This window comes from Gasterosteus aculeatus, chromosome 17 (assembly GCF_964276395.1).
Source record: "Gasterosteus aculeatus chromosome 17, fGasAcu3.hap1.1, whole genome shotgun sequence".
Classification (NCBI taxonomy): domain Eukaryota; kingdom Metazoa; phylum Chordata; class Actinopteri; order Perciformes; family Gasterosteidae; genus Gasterosteus; species Gasterosteus aculeatus.
Window position 1 is genome coordinate 2,224,524 of NC_135705.1, and position 24,105 is coordinate 2,248,628.

Sequence of the window (24,105 nt, forward strand, 5' to 3'; positions counted from 1 at the left end):
TTTATTTGTATAGAGTATAGCAGCCGGTGTTATCGGGTCGGGGTCTCAATGGATCTGTCAGACTCCCTCATCACTTTCTCTCATTTCCTCTGTTGTCCTTTATTAGCTTCATAGGGTCATCAGAGGAGAGGAGAGAGGGACAAGTTCAAACCATGACACAGTTTGAAGGCGTGAAGACTTTAGTCAATGGCTCACTTGCTGTGAACAAACCCTTCCTGATGTAACGCCGTGTGCTGTTGTGGCCAGAGGGGTGAACTTACGTTCTGGAGTGTTACGAGTGACGCGAGGCCTGCTGAGTTCATCGCAGATACACCAATCCAAAAGTCACAGTGACCCCACAGGAAATCTTAAAAAGCCATCAGGGTTTATCCTCTGGGGAACATGAAGTAGTTTAACATGAAAATGTTAGACTCCACCTCGACTAGAAGACTAACAAATTGTAGCACTTAAATTGTACTTAAAACGCCACTCATCTATAGCAGATTGTAAATTGGCTTATTTGAGGAAATTGCACTTTCTTGCTTCGTGTTCTTCTGAGTTTGTACCGCTATGGTTGAATGCACTTATTGTAAGTCGCTTTGGATAAAAGCGTCCGCTAAATGACGTGTGATGTAATGAAAATGAAATAAAAGCACCAAAGATTGTAGACACACAGCAACTAAACGAGGCTTTAGTCTCTGTTCTAGATTTGAATGCTGATTGATAACATTCCTGCATCTTGTGTATTTCTCACTCAGAAAACTCTAAATCATTCTTTTATAACATGTATCTTGGTTTCGTAATACATGGCACTGACAGGCCACCAGATGTCGGCAACGTGATGGAGAATGTCAAAGAGTAGATGATTCGTGTGAGGAGGCCCAGCTCCTAGTGGGCACTTCTCCCTCTTTTAAGCATTAAAAAAGCTTTGTAGCATATTCTGTTTATTTAAATCACTCAATCGAACAGCAGAGGTAAAAGGCGTTGTCGTCAGCGCGGGAAACCCGTTCTGCGTTGGCACGTGGACGCGCAGCTTCCGGTCGGCCCGCCGTCCGCGCGCCGCTCTCCCGCTGTGAGTGCAGATGAAGGGCTGTTGTGTAATGCGGGTGAAAGAGGAGGAGGAGGAGGAGGAGGAGGAGGAGGAGACTGAATGGAGCACAGATTGCAGAGACACACAGGAAGAGGAGTCCGACAGGTACAGTCTGTTTTTCTCCGTGCAGGTCGTTATAAGCCGTTATAGTGAAACCATGTGTTCTTCTCTTCACCGGGTTCACGCGTCTCACATGTTGTGTTTTCATCCCGCAGTTGATTTAACTTCTCCTCTTGCACCTTCAGTGAAAAACAGATTTATTTGTGCATTAATGAGTAAGTAAGAGGCAACCAGCGTGGAAGTTCTGTTTTCGGCTACTTTACTTTTACACGACTGACCACTCGATGTACACACTGATGGTTTTATGTAACTTAAAAAAAGAAATGTACAAAACAAGGGCAACTCAAGGTCCACTTTCTCTCTTTTTGGGACTTTAATGTTTACCTTGTATTCATCAACAATTTGGAAGAAGTGAAGTACTTTAAATATAAATAAGTATAATATTTACAACAAAATATAATTTCAAACACAGGACTTTCACCTTGGAGAACACTGTCCATGTTCCTCGTAAATCCCTCGTAAATGATGGGTCAAAGTAAATTATGTTTATATATATATATAATTTTATTTTTTCTTAAACCAAGCCGAGTTGTGTGATGTAGACTTCTGCTCAATGTGCTGCGAATGATTCCTTAATAAGTGTGACATTTATTTTTAATTATTTGACAGTTCAAATAGAAATGCTTTGTGATACACAAACAGTTTTCTCTCAGCTATATAAGAACAAATGTGTGAAAAATGTGATTTAAAACAGCACCTAACTGGCCTCATTAGCTGTTGTTATTCTGGAGGAACACATTAACGTTACATAAGTGATTAATTAATTTATTTTTGAATATTCGATCCAGATCCTGTGAGGAGTCACTTACTGGACTCTTAGCATCCCGCCAGTGCCATGTGTCGGTAGCAGGGGAGGCTGATGGGACGTTGGGTCGGCATCGACTATTCAGCAAATGACAACGTCTGTCTTTGTTTTATTTTGAAGGGCCCGTGCAGAGATGGAGCTGATAGTGCTGTCAGGGGGTATTTTGGTTCTTCCGGTCTTCGTCTTCATCGCCTCCTTTCTGTTCTGGCCTGGATCTCTCCTTAAGGCCTACAACTGGTAAACACATAAATGAAAATGTTCGCTCTGACTTCACCAGTTGTAACAGACATTAGTGATCCATCTACTTCCTGTTCCTCTAAATGGAACAATCTACTGTTGCTGGCATTTTGTTTTGTTTTTGAAATGTCCTTATAGTTATTTCCTGTTGGGCAACCTGTTTGAGTCTGTTTTTATTATAATATATAGATGTACTTTTAATAAAGTAACTGTCTATTATAGTTAATAGATACTGATAGATACTATTAGTATCTATTAACTATCTATCCTTAACTTCCAAAGATAGCCATAAGTTCTAATCTTAAAAGAAATAGAAATGTTGTACTTTGTTCATCGAATCAACCATTGATAGAACATTTAAAAACTGACGTAACTGTGACCTCCCACGATACCCTTTTGTTCGTAACTTACGATTGTGACCTTTCACCCAAATGTCTAATAAGTAGAAATGATGATCTAAGCAGAGGGACAGATCTCCCCGCCAACACATTTGCTGTTGTAAACATATTTTCATCAGCATTATATATTTTCAATTCTTAAACTGATATTAATATAATATATAATAATCATTTACAGCTTCTTAACCTTTTCGTAACGTCACTGCTTCAGAAACGGGCTTTTATTGTGAAGGAGTGGGGCCTCTAGTGTGACCTGGCCTACTGGACTTTATTCTTAACTGTAAAAAACAAACCTGCATGTTATCTGCAGGAAAGGACTCTCTCTCTCTCTCTCTCTCTCTCTCGCACACGCGCACACACACACACACACACACACACACACACACACACGGACACACAGAGTGCTGCGTCACAGTCATGTAATGGTGGTTTATGATATGCGTAAAATGTCAAGCTAGAAACCACTGAAATGTTGCATGAAATAAGATTGACAGAGATCGAGCTCTTGTTGTGGCTGCACTAGTTCATTAAATGGTTCGTCATTATGAAGCTCAGGTCAACGTTCATTGATGCACTTGGTTCTTCCTTACATCTCAGAATCGGTGGGACGAACATGTCACAGTAGTGCTGTGGTGACCCTCGATCCCACGCTGCTCATCTCCTCCGCAGGTTCTGGCGTCAGAGGCTCGGGCTGCTGGTCCGCTACTCGCACTGCGGAAACTACCGCTTCTGTTACAGCAGCCGCGGGACGCCGCGGGACGCCACGCCGACGCTGCTGCTGCTGCACGGCTTCTCCGCCTCCAAGGACATGTGGCTGCCCGTCGTCAATGTAACGCATTCACCTCATTCGCTCCCTCGACCACCAGGAACTACTGTTGTGTGTGTGGTTCGACTGGTTTGTTACAGTGAGTCTCTGGTTTGTGTATTTTTTATCCCTCCAGCACCTCCCCAGAGACCTGCACGTGGTGTGTGTGGACATGCCGGGACACGAGGGGACGAGTCGCACCGGCGCCGAGGACTACAGCATTCAGGGTCAGGTGACCCGTGTCCACCAGGTGTGTGTGTGTGGTGTGTGTGTGTTATATGCATCACACTGGGGGGCTCTGTGTATTTCTATGAAGTTGCTCATTGGTGCATGAGGCCAAAAAAAAGTGAGACTTTCACACACGTCAACCTGCATCTCCCACGTCTCTGGTCTCATGGAGCAAGTGCGCTGTCGTTTGGTTTTGACCCCCCCCCCCCCCGGCCTCTTCTAGCCTGCGTATGGTCGGAGAAATGAAAACATGATTTGAAGTAAAGGATAAGCATGCAGTTCTTGTGGAAAGTTGAACGACCTCAAAACGAATTGAGATCAGGACGTCTCGCACTAAACGTGAATCACAAAGGAAGAAGACGCCGGGGCCTCCCGGCATCATGGGGCCGGCCGCTTCATCACAATTTCATGGTTCCCTGTTGTTTAAAGCCACACGTTGTCCTCGGTTAAAACTCCTGACCGCCTCTGACATACGCGGCCTCTCTCTCTCCCTCCCTCTCTCTCTCTCTCTCTCCCTCCCTCTCCCTCTCTCTCTCTCTCTCTCTCTCTCTTAGTTCGTGCAGAGCATCGGTCTGGACAAAAGACCCTTCCACCTGGTGGGCACGTCGATGGGCGGGAACGTGGCTGGCGTCTACGCCGCCCGCTACCCGGCTCAGCTCTCCGGCGTCACCCTGATGTGTCCGGCAGGTAAAGCCGCGTGATGTCACCGATGGCTCCGTGGCCTCCCTGCAGGTGTTCAAACCTGAGACCTCATGCTGCTCCTCCTCCTCCTCGTCCAGGTCTCGTTTATCCGACGGAAACAGAGTTCATCCGGCGTCTGAGGGAGCTGGAGAACACTCCGCAGGTGGAGTCCATCCCTCTGATCCCCTCCACTCCTCAGGAGCTGGATGACATGTTGAAGCTCTGCTGCTACACCCCCCCCAAACTCCACCGACAGGTAAAGAGCTCCTTCATTCCAGATTCACACCCGTTTTAAAGGGAAAGTTTTATATTTTCCCGTCGTCCATTAATCAATCTGCTTTCTCTGAGGTGATGCCTCCAAAAATACACCAAAATGAGTTGTATTGATTAAGAGCACCGAATAGGAGAAATGCTTATTGGTGTTATTGGGTTGTAGCCTACTGTCCCCTCAAGGCTTTCTCAACAGCATATCAAATCATCAGTGCAACGACTGTGTACCAGTTCCACACAACTTCCTGTGGACGTGTGTGTGTGTGTGTGTGTGTGTGTGTTTGCCAGGTCATGCAGGGTCTCCTCGACAACAGGATCCCTAACAATGAATTCTACAAAGAAGGTCAGTCGGTCCACCGAGTAGAAGCGGTTGTGATGAATGTATTTTTTAAACAAAAACTGTTTGCATCGTCACATTTTTTAATATATATATTTTAAAAGTCAAATATCTTTTTTTCCTGTTCTTTATCTCTCCAAGACAGCAAAATGTACAATATTCAGAGCTTTAATAAAGCAGCCAATAGCTAATATCCATGTAAAGCTAAATCGGAGTATTGTGTAGTTATCTTCGCCTCGCTTTGTTGTCGCTTTGTGTGCCGTGCGTCGTGCTTTTAGCGCACCTGAGTTTGTGTTACAACACAACGTCGCAGCGTAGCACCAACCCGCCGGTTCCCTCTCCGGTCGACGTCGTTGGTTTTGTCAGCACTTTTGCTGTAGTTTGCGCTGTTAGCGCTATTAGCGCTGTTAGCTGATGCGTCGCCATGTTGAGAGCCATCAAGAGGCAATGCTTGTGAAAGGCTCTTTTCATTTATTGTGTGTGTGTTGTTCAGTGTTCATGGAGCTCGTCGGTGAAAAGTCTCGTCACCTGCTGCAGGACAACCTGCATCTGATCACATCGCCCGTGCAGGTCGTCTGGGGGACGGAGGATCAGGTACAGAAGAATCACAGTCATGCAGGTGTAACATTTACACGCTGCAGCTTTTAAACGCCCGTCCACTAAAGGCTGTGACGAACCCGTCGGCTCTCTCAGGTGTTGGACGTCTCGGGGGCGGCGGTGCTGGAGGCGCGGCTGCCAAACTGCCAGGTGACGCTGCTGGAAAAGTGCGGCCACTCCGTGTCGTTGGAGCGGCCCAGGAAAACCGCCAACCTGATCATGGACTTCATGTCTGCGCAGGAAGTCGGCTGTGAAAACTCCAAGAAACTTTCCTGAAGGAAGAAAACGTACAACCTTGTTATTTGTGATGATGATGATGCTGTTTTATAGTTGGATAAAAATGTTTTTAACATCTGTGAACATCAGATGAATGCCCAAAAGCGGGACGGACAGTCGATTACACCTGAAATCTTTGGACATGGCAGCAAGAAAGGAGGCTGTAGTTCAGTATGTTGAATGAAAAACCAGGTCGGATTTTGCACATTGCTCTCTTAGATAAGCTGTACATAAACCTTCTGTGTGTAGTGTGTACGACAATTGTGTGTTTGTGCTTGAAAAACTGCACTTCCACCTCATGTAAACGCATTGAGAAGGAAAAACGTATTGTAGGGGCTTAACGGTTAAATTAGGTTATTCAGAATGGTCTTGCACAAGTACAAAGAATATTTCTAGACTACCCAAATAAATATCTTACTGATTGATTGCAAACTTGTGCTGTGTTTTGTTTTTGCATGTAGTAGGACAACAAGAACCGCTGGGGGTAAATATATATATATATTTATCAAGATTATCAAAGAGTAGATGATTGTAGATTTACCACGCTATGAACTGCTCTCCCTTCTGATGGGAATTACAATAGTTATTGATAAGCAGTTGAAAAGAAACATGATTTTTTGAGGTTTAAAACAGTAAGGTGTTTTTAAATAGTTGTGTCGTTCTGTGTAACATGATAAATGGTTTATTAGGATATAGTTTCAATTTATTTGTTTTTGTGAAATTATGGAACTTGGAGCAGAGACTCAGTTCAGAAAATCTTTACCGCCGGAAAAACCCCAGAAAGGTAAATTTTCTTTTTCTATGAAATGGAATAAAGAAAAAACAAATGTTCCCACCTCATCTTTAAAGAATATTGTGTTTTGTGTTATTTAATTATCTGAGTAGTTATATTTTATATCGCTCATAACTCATCTGAATTTTTCTCCTTCTGATAGAAATAGAAATATCTTTCAAAATGTCAAATTACCGGCCACGTTTTGGTTTGACTCATGTTGTTGACAGAAACGGTCTTGATTTAATTTTTATTTAATTTCATACACCTCTAATTATTTATATATTTTTTGACTTGTCTCAGTCTATTTATCTCTAGCTGTCTTCGTGCCGGTGACCTAAAATTCCCTTTATCGTCCCTTACCGTCGTCTGTGATTATTGGGTTTCCAACGTTTGGACAGAGTGATCCATCTTCTTTTATTCCACAACCTCTTTGGCGCATATGATGTCGTTACTGCGCATGCGCTGATTCTGGTCAAGGGTGCATGGAGCTCACTGCACGCAGTTGTTTCTCAACGTAAACGTAATTTAGTTGGTGAGTTAATTTAATGCTCTGAAACGTCTAACATGTTTTTTTTGGAATAGTTGGTCGATGATAAATGACCGTTCGCTTACGGTTACTTGTCGTTAGTTGCCAGTGTAGCAGCTAGCTAGGGGCTAGCTTAGCTAATGTCAGCTAGCTCGGCTAACGTTGGTGTTTGACGTCACGGTAGCGAGTTTTAAGAGTTTATATTAACAGTCAATGTTGTGGATTAACACGATGAATGCATCAACGTGATGTAACAAAGCGTTGCAGCAGGTTATCGTGTTATATAAAAAAGATATATATATATGTGTATTTTTTTTTAATATTATAAATACATGAAGCATTTTTAAAGAGGTTGTTAGAGGCTGTAAATCATTATCTCATAAATATTTTTAACTCAAATCTTTTTTCAAAACAAGCTCAGCGGGTCATTATAGCCTTTAGAGAATATTACTCAAACAGAAGGAAACTGCATTTGTTGTGGAATGTGTGGAATGCGGATGCACGTTTATTGACACGTGATGCAGGACGTGAGCACGGGCCGGACCCTCCTGCATGATGTCCCTTTAACCTTCCGTGTTTTTGTTTTCTTTGGTCTGAGGTCAGCTGATCAATCCGCTGTGTTTGCGGCCTGAGTCTCGGATGCTTTGACGGAATGAGCGGCGCCGACACGGAGAAGGAACCTGCGGCTTACCGACGGGTCGTGTTGAAGAACGCCTCGCCGTACCACTACATGAAGGTCCGCCTGTAAGTCACCGCCAACCGGGTCATCCATGGCCACTCGTCGTATACGCAGAGGTGTATGTTGATGTGCTTGTGCCTTTTCTCTTCAGCGTTTTGGAGGATGAGTCCACCAAACTGAGTGCAGTCGAGCTGAAGCAGTTCATCGTCACCGGTCTGAACAGCCTTTATGGAGAGGTGAGGTCATTAACGTGTCGGCGGTTCGATTCCGGTGGTGGGATGTGCTGTTACTCGGTGATGACCTTGTGTCACGTCCGGCTAGTTCAGTACTTAATCTCAGATTTTCACTATTACCATTTTTTTATCAAATTGATGAATAAAAAAATATTTTTAGTAATATCTTTAACACGTCTTCAAGTTGTTTTGATATTTGTATTTGTACAGTGATGGAAGTAATACTATTTGTATTGCTCGACATTACAAAAAAGTACATTACTGTGTGTACTTGGTTTCATTCCACCGTCTATACGCACATTTGTGTTCCAGGCGGGAGCGGCGCTGACCTTTGACCTGTTGAAGTACGATGAAGACACCCTCACTTCTCTTCTGCGTGTTTACAGCAGGTGAGTTCAGCGGACGAGAAGATAAGTTCATTCTGAGATGTTTTTTTTCTTTTTCAAACACAATTTGTGTCCTCAGGGGTTTGGTGAAGCTGTGGAGCTCTCTGACTCTGCTGGGCTTCTACCAGAAACGGGCCTGTGCCTTCAGGGTGCTGCAGGTCAGCCGACCCTTGTATGTTGTGCGTGTTGCGTGTGAGCCGCAGAGAGAAAGTTAAAGTCATTAATATCTGCTCATCACTCAAACCAAACAATAATAGTTGTATTAAGAGAATATTTCCTCACCAAAATGTCCTTTTTGTAAATTGTCATCGGAAATGTTTGCCTGCAGACCTCGCGCTCTCTCTCTCTCTCTCAGATCATGACACCAGTTTCTCCTCCGCTTCAGGTGTCTCCGTTCCTTCTTGCGCTGACTGGAAACAGTCGAGAGCTGCACCTGGACTGAAGGAGGAGCAGCGTCGTTCTTCAGGATGACTTCCCTGTGGCGCATCGTCCTCAACAAACCGCGGCTGCGCCTCTCTCGCCCTCCGTCCTGCCGGCCGCTCCACGTGGGCCAGCGAGCCTCCCTCACCAAAGCGTTCTCCGCCCGCGACGTGCAGCTGTTCGCCGAGCTGACGGGCGACAACAACCCCGTCCACCTGGACCCGGCCTACGCCAGCACCACCTCTTTCGAGGCGCCCATCGTCCACGGCGTCCTCATCAACGGCCTGATCTCGGCCGTGCTCGGCACCAGGATGCCCGGCCGCGGCTGCGTCTTCCTCTACCAGGAGATCCGCTTCCCGGCGCCGCTCTACATCGGCGAGGAGGTGCTGGCCGAAGCGGAGGTCCGCAAGATCAAGATGGCGTTCGCCTTCATTGCGGTGACCTGCTCCGTCAGGGACAAGGTGGTGATGGAGGGGGAGGTGATGGTGATGATGCCCGATGAGCAGAAGAAGAAGAAGAAGGAGTGATTTCAAGATGGCCGCTGCAGCAGACAACCGTGACACTTTGTGTCACTCACGAAGTCTCACAAAGACTCTCAGATTATTTATTTAGATGTTTCATTCATCAGTTCTGCTTTGTATTTTCTTTAATGTGTTGAATAAAACATTTTTGATTTAGTAAATCCATTCACATCTTCTCAGTCTTAAACTCATATGGATGCTGTCAGACCCTGATATCCGATGATGGGGAAGTGTCATCAGTTTACAATCGTTATTTTATTTTTAATATCCCTCTCCTGGCAGCACCTTGAAATGAATATCCCTTCAAACTTGGCACATGGTCCACATTCCCTCACGGTTAAACTTGGTAGTGAAAAGATTGGTTTGACCTCACTAATAAAACCTTTTGACATAACTCAAGAAAAAAAAAACGATAGGCAGCAATTCTACTTTTTCAGTCCCTGTTTCACTGAACAAAGTCCATACCAAAACCACTGGTTCATTATCAGCAACCTTCTTTAATTATCCACCTTCATTCCTGACAGAGATATATGTATATATATATATATATGTGCAATACCGTACCCCTGACGGCGGTGATCGAAGCCAGCCAGAACCTCCAGTCCCACACGGTGAGTTCTTACTGGCGGCGGACGTTAACGACCCGGTGCCGTTTATATTTCATCTTCAATGTTTAACCACTGGCATGGACATCATGATTATTAAGAGATGGTGTTCTTTTAATATTGTGCCACCCGCTATCAATCCCATGTACACCGTCAAGGGTGCCCTAAAATCTTGTGGCATTAACTCTCAACAATCTTAATAACCATTTCCCAGAATGTTTGATTGTAAATATTTTACAGGTTGGTAATCATCCGCCCAAATTGTCCCCGTCGTTGCTACCGTTTAACCAGTAGGTTTTTCATTTTAATTTTATTTTAAATGTATTTAATATTTTGCGTCAAGTGAGGAAGACCATGAACTGTAGTCGAAAGCTTTTTGTTTTATTTTTCTGTGTTCCTCGTTTTCTTTCTTTTTAAAAATATTTCACTGGTCTGATTCATCACTTGCTCCTCCACACCAGCAGGGGCGTGGTAGCACCTTCGGTACCTGGTCCCTACCAGCAGGGGCGCTGTAGCCCCTTCAGTACCTTGTCCGTACCAGCAGGGGAGCTATTTCGCCGTCCGTACCTGGTCCCTACCAGCAGGGGCGCTGTTTCGCCGTCAGTACCTTGTCCCTACCAGCAGGGGCGCTGTAGCCCCTTCAGTACCTTGTCCCTACCAGCAGGGGCGCTGTTTCGCCGTCCGTACCCGGTCCCTACCAGCAGGGGGCGCTGCAGCGCATTTACTATCTGATCCGCGGCATCCTGGTTACGGTAAAGCTAAGCTAACAGCCGAGCGGGTTAGTTCGCTTCTCCAGCGGGCTGTTGGTGTTCCTCCTCTTCGGTTCAGCGGGGCTCCGCCTCGGCGTGTTGCCCGGCGGTCTCCGCGAGAGAGACGGACGGACCCTTGAGATCGGACTCCCGCCTGTCGGTCCTCCGGTGATGTCTTTCCGGGAGAAGCCGACCCCCGGCCGGCTGCTGTTGGACGACACCGTACCCCTGACGGCGGTGATCGAAGCCAGCCAGAACCTCCAGTCCCACACGGTGAGTTCTTACTGGCGGCGGACTTTAACGACCCGGTGCCGTTTAACGTAAAACTGTTTTTCGCTCACGTTACGAAATACCGCGTTAAGTTTTATTTTTCTTAAGGGGGCGTTTGGGGCTATCGCTGCGTCACCGTTTCCATTATCGGACCGGTGTAGGAGCTTCATTCTGGCTGGTTTTCTTGTGAATGTTTCGTTAACCACAAACCGCCTCTTTGCTTTAGTCCCATCGCGTCGCTCCAGTCTCATCTGAGGCATCGGCCTCGCACCGTGTCTCTATTATCGGACAGATAGGCAGCTGACTGCGGCTCTCACTAGCTGGCCGTCACCGATTAAGCAATTTCCTGGAAGCCGTTTTGCGAAAAGGAAACTGCCGGTTTTAAGGGAATCCATAGCTAAACAGTATCGTCGTCTGGAATCTTTGACGGGCTTTTGGCACATTTCCGTCACCGTAACACAATACGCATTGTTATTATTATTTGCTCCCATTGACAGCTCTCTGCTAAACTGTGAGATTTAAATAAAACGTTTTCTTTTTTTCTGTACGTCATATACGCCGAAGTGAAGATCCAATAGAAACATCTGTTTGTGTACAAACATCTCGTCACAAATCGTACGCGTCGTCTGAAATTCACAGAAACATGGAAGTGTTTGGATTTCCTATCGGGGTTTGGCGTGGCCTCCTCTGAGCGTTTGTGTCAGCGATGATCGGGGAAAGCTTGTGTTCAGCATCCATTTGCACTTAAACGTGCACTTTGATCTGGTGCGGGAGGAAATGACGTGTAAGCAACGTGACCGCAAGCGGTCAGATTACGCTCCCGGAATAATAAAGCGGGACATGTGTTGTCTGTCCGATAATGGACGCATACGCAGTGGGTTTGTTGACAGTCCGACTGGGATCAGCTGAGCTAGCCTGTTGGCATGCTAATGTTATCAGACCATCGTTGGTGGTGGTGCACATTTAAAACAGAACCATTACCTCGTAGGGAAGCATAATACTGACTGATATCAAACAGATTTATGTATTTACACTTTTCCCTATTGGTAGATTTTGTGGTAGAACTCATCATGATTTTCATAACATAAGGCCGGAAATTGGCTGTAATGGCTTTTTAAAAGTTGTGACTGAATGCAGTCGAAACACTAAATGAAATGAAAGCGGCTCGGCGTGGATCACCGATCTACTCCATGTGGTCGCTGCGGATGCCGATCGGCCAGGTGCTGCATCCTGCATGTGGTGTGATGCGTTTACCTTTTCACGGCTTCGACTAGCACAGGAACCATTGCAGATCAAAGGTCAGCAGCTTTACGACTCGGCCAGGAGTGGAGAGCTGTGAGTCTATTTGTCCTGCACCTTTTTTTTAACGACAAGGCAATTCATAACAGTGACGGCTTCTTCTGAGTGCACAGAACACAACGGAGGCTGCGTGTCATGAATGATAGAGGCCTTTGGAATTGGTATCTTTTTTTACATAAGAAAAGACTGACAAAGTGAAGTGATGTCACATCTGTTTACTGCCCAGGGTCCACTCAGCTCACCTTTGAATGAATGTGAGATTACAGCAGAAAGCAGTCGGCCTGCAGGAATTAGACCGTTTGGGGTCTGAGCGGATTAGATTTCCCCATAAAATTGTTATTTAATTTACAATGTTGTTTTCTATATAATCATGAACTCAGTCACTCATAGCTTGTGACTGTATAGCTTTTCATTTAATTGCATTATTTGTGGAATATTAAAACTTCAAAAAAACTTTAAAGAAATATATATATATATATATATATATACACAAAAAAATATAATATATATGAATATATATAATTTATATTATATGTAATATAAAAAAGAGTGTATATATATATATATATATATACTCTTTTCCTCCTTTTAAAGTACCATTTTATATTCATACAATCCTGCTTTTTATCTCTGGGACTTTCACCCAGGACACCAAAGTTTGTGTCCCTGCTAAACCATCGTCCACATTGACTTATTTAAATTGACGTCCTCTCCTTAAATAACAAGGCTTTAGAAGCCAAACCATCATCTTTTACTTAACCAAGTAGTTTTGTTACCTGAACATAACACATGTTTTTTTTTTTTGTCTTGTTTCAGTTGAAAATGTAAATGTTGTCTCATTGTTGCGTAGGTAGTTCCCATCATTTATTAATGTATGTTTAAAGTTTCTTAAGAAAAGCAGCATATTAATGCTCTGATGGCGGTGTCCTCTCTCGTCTCGCAGGAGTACATCGTCCGAGTCCAGAGGGGCGTGTCTTCAGAGAACAGCTGGCAGGTAAATGCACCAATTGCCTCCTCCGTTAATATTCGATCACAGCAGGTAGAGACGGCTCAGTAACGTGTGCTTGTGTGTGTGTGTGTGTGTGTTTTCAGGTGATCCGGCGCTACAGTGACTTTGATGTCCTCAACAGCAGCCTGATGGTGAGTTTCGTTGAGACGGTTTCCGTGGACGTTTTAGGATCCTTGGTGCCTGACAGGAACTCAAGCTGCTGCTGAAGGGAGAGAAATAAGGTGGAGAAGGAGCTGTCAGGGGTCGTCGTACCGCCTGCTTCATAAGGCCTGCAGCAGCACTGTTTAAGTGAACAGTTTCTGCTGCCGTTGATCTCTTGCCGTCAGAGGCCAGTTGGATGTCATGTGACTGATAAGCTGTTGGCCTCGCCGTCGCTTTTAAGGCCTCCGCTAGTAAATGTTAAAAGCAAGCGCTGTGACAGATGAGCTGCAGATGGTTGTCAGTAAAAGGAGAGGCAGGCTCAATGGTTTCGCACACACGTCTCCGGACTTAAAGATTGTAGGTTGGACATTTTGTTACTGAGAAGCAACAAAAGAGCGCCGCAGGAATCCACGAAACCCCGGAACCGAGTCGTGTCTATGGTTATGTGGCTGAAATGAGTTCTCTGATAAACCCAATAAAGATCTAAAAGATCTTCACTTTTTGTCTTGAACAAAGTTGTCGGTAACAGCTGCTCTGCATTTTGAAGCTTGAAATGTTTGATAATAGGACGATGTCGCGGACATTTAAAAGATCAAACTCGTGCTTCTCCAAAAAAACTTATTTTTCTACAATAATCCAAACCCAGGACGACGCTGCAGGTCGGCCGTTCATTTTAATATGTAAAATTTTTTTTAATGTACAACTAACAGGGTATTTCACATAAAAATCATTTGATCTTTAGAATAGGTTATATTGATCTTTGCTAAATGCTAAATCTATAATCAATGGAAGCGTCCTGGAGGGGATCTGACTTCTTGTCAGATTGTTGTTACTCGTCTTCTGCTCAGGTCAAATCATTCCTGGATAACAGGAAGTTAGCAGCTTTTCCGCTGAGGTTTCGCCTGCTCATTTCCTTTTGGGAGGTCTCCCCCCGACCCCGACCTTCAGTCAGCTTGTTTGTCCGTCTCTCTGGGACAACGTGACTGAATATGAAGGAAAGGACGTTTAGTGCATCTGCTGCATCGCTCTCTCGCTCTCTCTGCAGGTTTGCGGCATCAGTCTCCCGCTTCCTCCCAAGAAGCTGATAGGAAACATGGACAGGGAGTTCATAGCAGAGAGGCAGAGAGGTCTGCAGGCCTTTCTGGACTCAATTACCCAGCATCCCTTGCTTTCCAGCTCCCTGATGGTCAAGAAGTTCCTCGACCCAAACAACTACTCCGCCAACTACACAGGTGTGTTCCTTTGTCCCTATTGCCTTGAATCCGCAGCATCTCTCTGTGTCTTTCTGTTACTTTGTACGCTGATGGTCTGTTGTCCCTGCGTGTGCGTCAGAGATCGCCCTGCAGCAGGTCTCCATGTTCTTCAGGTCCGACCTAAAGTGGGAGGTCCTGGAGCCTCTCAAAGACAACGGTAGGACTCTGAGCCTTTCTGTTTGAGCGCTAATGCTAACCGCTAGCACAACATGCCGCTGCTTGCTTCAGCGTCGCTGTACCCGAATGCACATTAAGGCCCCGACAATATATTTCTTTTGTGTTGGATTATTATTGGCTGAATAACAAATATGCTTTTACTTTTTTTAAGGCTGGCGGATCAGGAAGAAATATTTTCTGATCAAAAACAAAGAGCAGCCCAAGGAGAGGTATCTGCTGAGCTGGGTGGGTTCATAGAAATTCATTTTATATCAACAGGGTGAGAAAAATGTCCGAGGAGTGCAGAGTGCATTGAGTCAGAAACGTAATACGAGTTGTTTTTTAACGACAACACATGGAAATATTTCATGACAACAAATTCTGCACTCGTACTTCTCCTTGAAGAAAGGAAAGACGGCCGGTGTTCCTCTTTCACTTCCTTCTGTTTCCAGGAATGTCTCTGAGGGATTTCCCACGCTGGAGAATAAATTTAGCTTCACTTGGATTCAATTAAACGTAATTCACTGACGCCAAAGTGTTCTCCAGTCACAAAAAAAGGAATGTGGGCGAAGAAAAAGTCTGTAAAGTCTCTGATTTGTATTTCTGCTCCGCTGTAGAGGGAATGTTTTTATTCTTAACTTGTTGTTCATCTCTGGAATTTCATTTTAACAATCGAAGAGGTCGATTCTAATGAAAAGCATTCGAGGTTAAAGCCACAAAGTGAATCTGTGAATATTTTCAATTTAAAGGTTCCATCACTTAAACAACATTTGTACAACTCTGGTTTACAGAAGCACGTCTGTAGAGACGATTACAGTTCTCAGAATAACAACGTGTGTGTGTGTGTTTTGTAGGTCGACCTGGGTCCAGATAAATTCCTGTCCGACAAAGACCTGCAGTCAGCAATGAAGCTGCTAACCAGCCTGTCTGTACGTGTGTGTGTGTGTGTGTGTGTGTGTGTGTGTGTGTGTGTGTGTGTGTGTGTGTGTGTGTGTGTGTGTGTGTGTGTGTGTGTGTGTGTGTGTGTGTGTGTGTGTGTGCGTAACTGACACCAACTCGCACAGAAACTCAACATTTGTTCAAACGTGAAACCAGAATCTGACTTTTTAGCATCTGTTTGAACATTTTAAACGTTACGTACGGAATATGCAGCAAATTGCACGTTTTTCATACGAGAATAATAGAAGACACACAGACTGAAATCTTTCATTCTAGCTGGTTTTAAAGTGTAAATAATGAAACTCCTCCCCAGACTCCATACGTCTGTCCGCTGTTGTTCTCCAGCACCAGCGAGTCTTCGGCTCTGCTCATCCGGCCGTTCAGTGAGAGGGGCTCTCTGAGGGACCACATCTGTAAGGTACACTGTGTGTGTGTGTGTGTGTGTGTGTGTGTGTGTGTGTGTGTGTGTGTTGTTGTTTGGTGGAACAACAGAAGTTTCAGTGGAAAGCGACTGTCTCCTGCAGGTGAAACCCAGAGAGAGTTACCTCAAGAAGTACTGCAACCCCAAGAAGAGCCAAGGCCTCCAGCTGCAGCACGTCAAACTGTACGGCCGCCAGATCCTGGAGGTAAGTACACACTCACACACACGCACACACACACACACGCACACAATGTCTCCTGTTACATGAACTGTGTGTGTGTGTGTGTGTGTGTGTGTGTGTGTGTGTGTGTGTGTGTGTGTGTGTGTGTGTGTGTGTGTGTGTGTGTGTGTGTGTGTGTGTGTGTGTGTGTGTGTGTGTGTGTGTGTGTGTGTGTGTGTGTGTGTGTGTGCGTGCGTGCGTGCGTGCGTGCGTGCGTGCGTGCGTGCAGGGCCTGAAGCTTCTCCACGACGGCGGCGTGTTCTTCGGTCACCTTCACGCCTCCAACGTCATCGTGGACGACGGCGTGTGCCGACTGGCCGACGTGGAGAACGGCGTGCTGGGAGTCCCCTCGGCGCTGCGCCCGGCCTTCACTCAGCTGCGAAAGATCAACGTACGTGAGGACGGACGCGCGGGAAACGCTTGTCCGTAGTCACGTTTAAGTCCGATTTCTAAAAGTGTCACTCGTTTAATCTGCAGACGACGGAGAGCATCGACGTCTTCTGCTTCGGACGTTTGCTCTACGAGATGGTGTACGGTCGGCCACCGGACGCCGTCCCCGTCGATCAATACCCCGATGACCCCGACGCCGCTGTGGGTCAGTTCTGACCTCTGGGCCTGAAATGTCAAGTTGACTTAAAAGTTCCCAGTTGATTTATTGTGTGTGTGTGTGTGTGTGTGTGTGCGTGTGCAGTGTCCGTGCTGCAGTCCATTTTGTCCACAGAAGCCTGTAAGAGCGGGATGCCGAGCGTGTCGCAGCTCATCCGGACGCCGTGAGTTCCCCTGACTCCGCCCCCCTCCGCTGCGTTTTAACGGATTGAATGTTAGGAATCTACCGCGCGACGCACGAGTACAAGCGTGCGCGCCGCTCAAAGTCTGAAAATGTAGCGGGATTGTTTTTGTGCTTCGCAGGCTGTTCAGCGACGTTCAGCTCCAGCACTCGGAGAAGCTCCAGATCAAGGTGAGCGCCTCCTCAATCGCTCATCGCGATGAACGACCGAGTAGAAGCGTCAGACGCGTGAGCCTCCGTCCTCTCCTGCAGGTTCCCAGCAGGCTGCGAGAGGCGCTGCGGACGGCCAAGGAGAGTCTGGAGAGGAGGCTGCAGGAGGAGCAGAGGATGGTGAGGTCCTTCCTTGGTCTCCTCAAGGCTCCATCAACAAATATCTGGTGTTTTAAATCGGTGACCTGCTGGACCAGGGGGGGGGGGGGCAAAGGTCAACCCTGGCAGCGTAAAATACTGTGGGAGAACCTCACGGTTTCATTTCCCACGACCTTCTCATGCTGCAAACACATCGATCGAAGGAAGGTGAAGCAATTTGCCCAAAGTGGACGACAAAAAAATGCTGGTTGAACGTGAGGTTTTTGTCATAAGTGAATAAATAAGAAACGTATTCGGGGATATTCACCACTTCATCAACGTATTTGCTGAAATAGAATAGATTATTCTATTCTTAAGATTTTCGTCACATTATTTGTGACCTAAAGACATTTATTGAATGTGTTCTTGTGTCCTGATGAACTTTCATGTGACAGCAATGTTATCTTATGTACTGATTTTAATACATAACCTGAATTGATTCTGCAGGAATCTCCTTTTCTTCCGTTTCTGTCTTTGTTAGTTGAGTTGAGGGATTTGTGATGTATTTTGTTGCCGTTTGTAAGGAGCATTGTGTTTGACTGCAGATCCACCAGCACAGGAGGCTGACCAGAGCTCAGTCCCACCACGGCTCCGAGGGGGAGAGGAAGAAGAGGAAGAGCCTGGCGAGGAAGGTAGGCGAACGCGGACGCCGGAGCCTGGAGAACCTGTGTGGCTCCGACGCATTAGATGCACGCAGCCCACGGGAAGTGCACAGAAACCTAAAGTCGTGTTTCCGTCTGCAGAAGTCCAGACAGTCGGCTTACGAGAACGAAGAAGACGTCTCCGTGAGAAACAACAACAACTCCGGTGGGTCACGTCCAAGTTAAACTGGAGCCTCTCTGGTCCTCACGAGCCGACTGAAGCTGTTGGTCTGTGTTGTTCTGAACAGCTGAGACCTTCGTCTTTGTTTCATTAGATATTATAACTAATAGAAGACGAAAATACCTTTTTTGTGTTTTTATTCAGTAATGTTTACAAGTCGTCTTCTTCACGCAGGTTCTGTGAAGCCACCTTTTAATCTTCTTTTCTGTTTCTCCGTCCGTCTTCAGGTTCTGGAGCCAGTTCACCTCCCACATGCCCCTCCTCCCCCACCCCCCCGTCCACCACAGGTAGGCCCTGTCTGTCTGTCTGTCTCCCCCGGTGGGCGTTCTGGTGTCTGAGGTCTCATCTGGACTACGGCATCGTAACCGTCGGCCCGGAACTCTGTTTTCATCTGAGACGTCTGTCCCTCTGTCCCTCTGTCCCTCCTCTCTCGCCATGCGATGACCTGTTTCACTTTTCTAGCAGGCTGGATGGAAACACGGCTGTTTTTATACAAGTAATATTTGGGTGATGTTTCTGACGCTAAATCCCATGAAAATGAGTTTAATTAACGTGTGTTTTCTCTCTCAGCCTCCTGCTGAAGATGTGAATCTGTCAAAAAGCTCATTACTTCATAATATCGTTTGTGTTTGAAAAAAGTCTCAGCCGCCGTTACTCATTTTTGGGGACTATTTTCAGCGGCGGATGAATATGCGAGTGGTGGAATCTAACAAAGTACATTTACTCACTTTGGAGTTTGTTAAAAACAGAATATTCCCAAACGTTCACAACATGTTGTGACAAACGTTCCTTTTCCGTACGTCTGTGTCCTCTTCTCGTTGCGTCGTCTCCTTATTTCCTCTCCTTCTGTTGTTGCCACGTCGTCTCTTCCTCTCCTGTTTGTCCTGGAGACACTGTGTAACTGCTGATTGGTGCACTGAACAGATAACTCTCGTCTCCCTGTCTCTCTCTTCCCTGTGCCGTCTCCACCGTAGAGCATGCTCCGTTCTGACCGTGTCGTTGGGTAATGTAAACCATTAATAATGTCCATGATGATGATGATGAAGTGTTTTTTTTAGGCTGTCGTGCACCCTGATTTCCCAGCAATCTCCGGCTCAGAGATCTGCCGCCTCCTTTAGGGAAGAATGCGTGGACTTAAAATGGATTGAGCGCGATCACGAGCCTCGTGTGCACGTAGGACACGTTGAGATAAGAGCTTCCTGTGGACCAACGCGATGGACTCCGAGCGGATGTCCAGGGTCCCGTGTTGCAACTTGTGCTTCAATGAAAAGGACCTTTTTATTTAGACTTTGCCAATATGGCGTAACGCGTAATCCAACTGATACTGATGTTCACATCTGAGGATTGAAAAGAAGAAGAAAAAGAAAAATTCCGTACTTGCACACCTGTCAAACACCAATAACACGTACAAATATGTGTATTCTGATTACTTCTCACGTGCAACTAACAAGATATTTGGGTAAGACACGTAAATTAAAACATGAAGGAAAAAATCCAACCGCGAGGCACTGATTCTAGTTCAGATTCTAGGCCCAGTTCCACGTCCCTTCTCAACTTGAATAAAGTGACTTTGCAGGAGACGACGCCAGAAGCCTAAAAGTGGAAATCCGTCTTGTTAGAATCAGCCAGCATCGACGAGTCTGTTTGCCTGGAAGAGGGTGCACGCACATCTTAAATAAAAACCCCACAATCTGCAATGATCTCCAAACCTGGGGGCGTTCTCATTGGAGGTTGTGATCCGGTCAGCTGCAGCACGGCCGTCTGTTTTGTTTTGTCTGCACGCGTGTCGCGGTTTTCCTTCAGGGACACACCGAGCTGACGGCGCTTTTATCTGACGCTTTTACCTAAAGAACGCCGGTTTTGTTTCCCTCCCGCTCGTATGAAGCTGCTCTGCAAACCCTTCAGAAAATCCTTTCACGGGTTTGTTTGATATTCAGATAAAACTTTTTCCATTGTGAAAGAACCAGAAGCACATTTTTAATTTTCACCAACACCAATTCTGAATTATTTACATCTGGTCCCGGCCCGTATTTATCAAATCAGTCCGAAGTGAGGGATCATTTAATTAATAAAATAATGAATCTGTGAAACGTGGACACCGCTGTGCTCCGGTGGACACATCTGAAGACGGATGTCCCTCCGGAAGCACAACCGTGGACCTGACTGAAGAGTCATCTGAATATTATAATTTTAGAAAAGTCCACCAGGCTGCCAAATGTAATGAAAGTGCGTTTGTTGCACAGCCCTCCTGGAGATAATCGGTCAGCCCTGCATTGAGTGAAACAATCAAAGTCCTTCAAATCCATCCTCAGAAGATGTGTGAAGAAATCCTCTTCATCCGGCCAATGGTCGTCTGCAGGCGACGGGTTTTTCCAGGTGTGGTTACCAAATGACGGATGTGCTTTCATCACGTTGCAGATGTTGAAACGCGTGTAGTTGAACAGGAGGCGGAGTCTCTGCTTCACCCTGCATGTGAGCGCTCGCCGTGCGTCGCTCCCCTCGGCGCGACGTCGCCGGCTTTTATTGCGTTAGGAGATTTAACAAGAGAAACGCAGCAGCTCGCGGTTCAATTCACCATCAGTTCCCCCCGGCGAGCGAAGGCACCCTGACAGGTGGGGAGGGACAGACACAACTACAAGTCCCAGAAGCCACTGCTGTAAGGATCGGAGCCATAGGTGGGACCGGATGATTCTAGAAGGCTTTTAATAAAATATAACATCTATTTAGGTATTTATTCTCGCAGCCGCTTGGCTCCGTATTCCTAGAACCCTTTTAGTGAGTCGGGTGGAGCTGATGGTGGATCGAGTTCAGCCCGGTTTTTCTGGTGTTTTCTCACACCTTTTTCTTCTCTCCTCATCCAGAAGCCCTGACTGCTCCTGCTCCTCCTCCTCCTCCTCCCCCCCTTCCTGCCACGCTGGACTCGTCCTCCCGTCCTCCTCCTCTCACCTCCTCTGACGCAGCGGGTGGAGGTCGCAGCGCCTTGCTGAGCTCCATCCAGGCCTTCAGCAAGGGCAAACTGAAGAGGGCTGCAGCAGCCCCCGCCATGTGACCCCGCCCCCCGCCGCCACCCGTCTTCCACCAGGAAACCGTCACCACGGCGACGCGGGCCGACCCGCCGGTACCGCAGCGCGGGACGGGACCGGTCCGCCTCGTCGCTCCCTGAGATGTGAAAAAGAATCACTAACAAAAAAATTCCAAGTTACCCTTTTTACTTTTTATTGCTATTTCTGCTTTTTGCTGCTTTTAACTTTTTAAGATCTGCAGTTGTGAACGGGAGAGGAGAGTCTCTTTGTCACAGGGAGACGACTCCCGGCTGGTTCATTTATTCTCTTTGACCTGCAGCCGCCCGAAGAAGTCAGGTCAACGCGTCGGACTCGAGATAAAGACTAATGGGCTGAAGGTTCATTTTAAGCAAATTTAGCAAATTCCAGATGGAAATGTTGTGATAAAATGTTGCTTTGCTGTTTGTTTCGTTTGGTCTGAACCAGAAGGGTCAATTTCATTCAGCCGCATTGTGAGTCGTGAGCTCGTCAGTTGAACTTGGTGGAGCGGACGGACGCGGATCCGCTCACATGTTCCCGTTCAGGAACGTCTAACGAATGTCCCCGTGGGCGCGATGCGTCCCGCTCGGCCCGTTGATGATTCATTCTGAACGACACTTTGTGCGTGAAGGACCGCAAGAGGAGCGTCTCCACCCACCTGCTGCTTTTGATCGCATTCAACTCGTGCATGAAAAGTGAAATGAAGAAGCCGGATGAAAAGTAGAAATGTTGGCGTCTAAATGGAAAACATAAATAACGGCCGTGACTAAAACCTTCACCAAAGAGACTAAATGAGCTCGATGTGTGCAGAGCGCTGAGGAGGTTAAAACCTTCGCATTAAGGCACGAATGTCACATTTACATTTTGTTCCCACGTATATTTGCATTTTTCTTTTGCCGTGTTCTGGAACTGGGTTAATATTTGTACCAAAGCCGTGTGTTAACGCTCACCGGCCGGTCTCTGCACGCGGGGTCAAACCCGCACTTTGTCGGTGTGGCGGTCTGTGGGACGCAGGCGCCGGTCGGACGTCCGTCCGTCACTGCGGTTCGGTTACCGCGGCGACGGGCCGCTCGGCTCTGATTGGGTTTGGGGTGTGAAATTAATTTGAAACACGTGATGTTTTTTTGTTTTTTTTTGCTGCTTTGTTCCACAGTGATTTCTCGTTGTTCCACTTATTTGACCCGTGATGCTGCTTTTGTAACTTTTTGTTTCGGCTCATTAACTGCTGTTCACTTTCCAAGTCACCGGAATCATGTTTTGATGATTTTCTCCTTTTGTAGCCGACCGGTAATTTCTCTGAAAATGTATTGTAGAGAAAATCCATCAGTCACCTTTATTTTGACTTAATTAATTCATAGTTGTGTGCTGTTTTAAAGTTGCGTGCAGGGATTCTGGGTTCGAGTCATAAAGTTCTCCGCTTTCGTAAACTCACTCTTTTCAGACCAGGACGCTTTGACCCCGAGGGGGCGTTGTGGTGTAACCGGTTTAAGGCCTTAAATAATCTAGCGTTTGTTCATGACTCGTAACATGCATTGATGAAAACGCACACTTCACAATGTTGAGTCCTTTTAAAATATCTGTGATGAAGAGGAAGCCGGGCCTATAAGCAAGAGAAACACACCGTTGCACCTGATTCCAGCCTGGTATTCGATTTATTTGTGCCAACTGGACTTGATGGTTTAATTTTAGAAGAGCTTGACTCTGATCAGATGAAACGTGTCCAAACCTACAACGGCATGATTTAAAGTCCATGAGTGGATCTCTGTTCAGCTTCACGCAGTTTGCTTGGTGACAGCTCGGTCGAGGGTTCATTTCAGACCATAATTGTGTCATTTTTTTTTTTTTTTTTTTAAATAGCCTTTTTTTCCATTCTGATGTATTTTAGTGTCTATTGTCATAGAGCTGAAATGATTTGTATTTTATAGTGCTTGGTGCCTACGGAGAAAATGAATGTTTTTTTGTGATAATATTGTATGTGATAATCTCATCCATAGATGATCTGTACGAAATAACAGGATGTTATTGGCATCGCACTCTGGCCTGAATAAGCAGCTATTGTGATTGAGTTTTTTTTTTTTTACTTAGCTGTGTCCAGTCTTTGTGCTAAGCTAAGTGGCTTCTGGCTGTGTAGCTTCTTATCTTCATGGCTTGACGCAAAGCAGCGTGTTTCTCCCAGAATGTGCAGGCGTGAAGTGTTGCGGCTCGGTGGGTCGCTGCCACATGAAGATTCACTACAATCAAAGTTCAAGCACAGGGCGCCTTTTGCTCTGTGAGGAAATGCTCATTTTTAGTTTTTTGTCCTTCAGTGCGATCCGGTCCGGTGGTCTTTGTCTCTTGTCTCTGAAGGCTCATTCAATCACGTCGGTGTGTTTCTCTGCAGCACTTTACCACCGAGCGATGCAGGACAAGTCCAGTTAAAGTCAGTCACAGCTGGATTAGTAAATTGTTATAATGAATAAAAATACTCTTAAATCTGCGGGTCTTTTACTGTCGGCTCACACGAGTTGCATCGAATGTTTGGTCCCTTCAGATTTAATGCAGCTGCAAAACCTCTATGCGCATGTAAAAAAGAAATGCAAACATGGCGAGCCGGCTGTGATGTAATAACCATCAACCGAATGAACATTTGATTAAAATGGTTCAGGAAAATCAACATATGTGTTTATTTGATGGTGAATTTTT

The 24,105-nt window shown here is 46.0% G+C and overlaps 3 protein-coding genes across 10 annotated transcripts; all 3 read left to right on the plus strand.

The window, feature by feature from the left end:
• Positions 1 to 1,021: 1,021 nt before the first annotated feature.
• Positions 1,022 to 6,255, plus strand: LOC120835769 (monoacylglycerol lipase abhd6-A). Of its 3 annotated transcripts, none has more exons than XM_078092748.1 (9): positions 1,022 to 1,174; positions 1,978 to 2,231; positions 3,299 to 3,458; positions 3,571 to 3,684; positions 4,217 to 4,349; positions 4,442 to 4,599; positions 4,902 to 4,956; positions 5,444 to 5,544; positions 5,644 to 6,255. In XM_078092748.1, the coding sequence occupies exons 2-9, from the start codon at positions 2,128 to 2,130 to the stop codon at positions 5,821 to 5,823; spliced, it is 1,005 nt and encodes a 334-aa protein (XP_077948874.1). In that variant the 5' UTR covers positions 1,022 to 1,174; positions 1,978 to 2,127; the 3' UTR covers positions 5,824 to 6,255. The 3 variants fall into 3 exon arrangements, with proteins under 3 accessions (XP_077948874.1, XP_040060906.2, XP_077948875.1); XM_040204972.2 differs by having other exon boundaries at positions 1,065 to 1,174; positions 2,115 to 2,231; XM_078092749.1 differs by lacking the exon at positions 1,022 to 1,174 and adding an exon at positions 1,290 to 1,344 and having other exon boundaries at positions 2,115 to 2,231.
• Positions 6,256 to 6,942: 687 nt separating this feature from the next.
• rpp14 (ribonuclease P/MRP 14 subunit) lies at positions 6,943 to 9,524 on the plus strand. Of its 3 annotated transcripts, none has more exons than XM_040204751.2 (6): positions 6,943 to 7,130; positions 7,728 to 7,868; positions 7,955 to 8,039; positions 8,349 to 8,425; positions 8,502 to 8,580; positions 8,808 to 9,524. In XM_040204751.2, exons 2-6 carry the CDS (start codon positions 7,777 to 7,779, stop codon positions 8,862 to 8,864), a joined length of 390 nt encoding a protein of 129 aa, XP_040060685.2. In that variant the 5' UTR covers positions 6,943 to 7,130; positions 7,728 to 7,776; the 3' UTR covers positions 8,865 to 9,524. The 3 variants fall into 3 exon arrangements, with proteins under 3 accessions (XP_040060685.2, XP_040060687.2, XP_077948880.1); XM_040204753.2 differs by having other exon boundaries at positions 7,031 to 7,130; positions 7,723 to 7,868; XM_078092754.1 differs by lacking the exons at positions 6,943 to 7,130; positions 7,728 to 7,868; positions 7,955 to 8,039; positions 8,349 to 8,425.
• Positions 9,525 to 10,618: 1,094 nt separating this feature from the next.
• Positions 10,619 to 24,076, plus strand: pxk (PX domain containing serine/threonine kinase). 4 transcript variants are annotated; one of them, XM_040204713.2, is made up of 19 exons: positions 10,619 to 10,990; positions 13,230 to 13,280; positions 13,379 to 13,426; positions 14,482 to 14,668; positions 14,769 to 14,846; positions 15,018 to 15,091; positions 15,700 to 15,774; positions 16,098 to 16,202; positions 16,309 to 16,410; positions 16,655 to 16,816; positions 16,903 to 17,020; positions 17,117 to 17,195; positions 17,335 to 17,383; positions 17,465 to 17,542; positions 18,106 to 18,192; positions 18,304 to 18,367; positions 18,610 to 18,669; positions 19,357 to 19,385; positions 21,244 to 24,076. In XM_040204713.2, the coding sequence occupies exons 1-18, from the start codon at positions 10,889 to 10,891 to the stop codon at positions 19,371 to 19,373; spliced, it is 1,536 nt and encodes a 511-aa protein (XP_040060647.2). In that variant the 5' UTR covers positions 10,619 to 10,888; the 3' UTR covers positions 19,374 to 19,385; positions 21,244 to 24,076. The 4 variants fall into 4 exon arrangements, 3 of the variants coding, with proteins under 3 accessions (XP_040060647.2, XP_077948877.1, XP_040060644.2); XR_005714605.2 differs by having other exon boundaries at positions 18,610 to 19,385; XM_078092751.1 differs by lacking the exon at positions 19,357 to 19,385.
• The last annotated feature ends 29 nt before the right edge of the window (positions 24,077 to 24,105 follow it).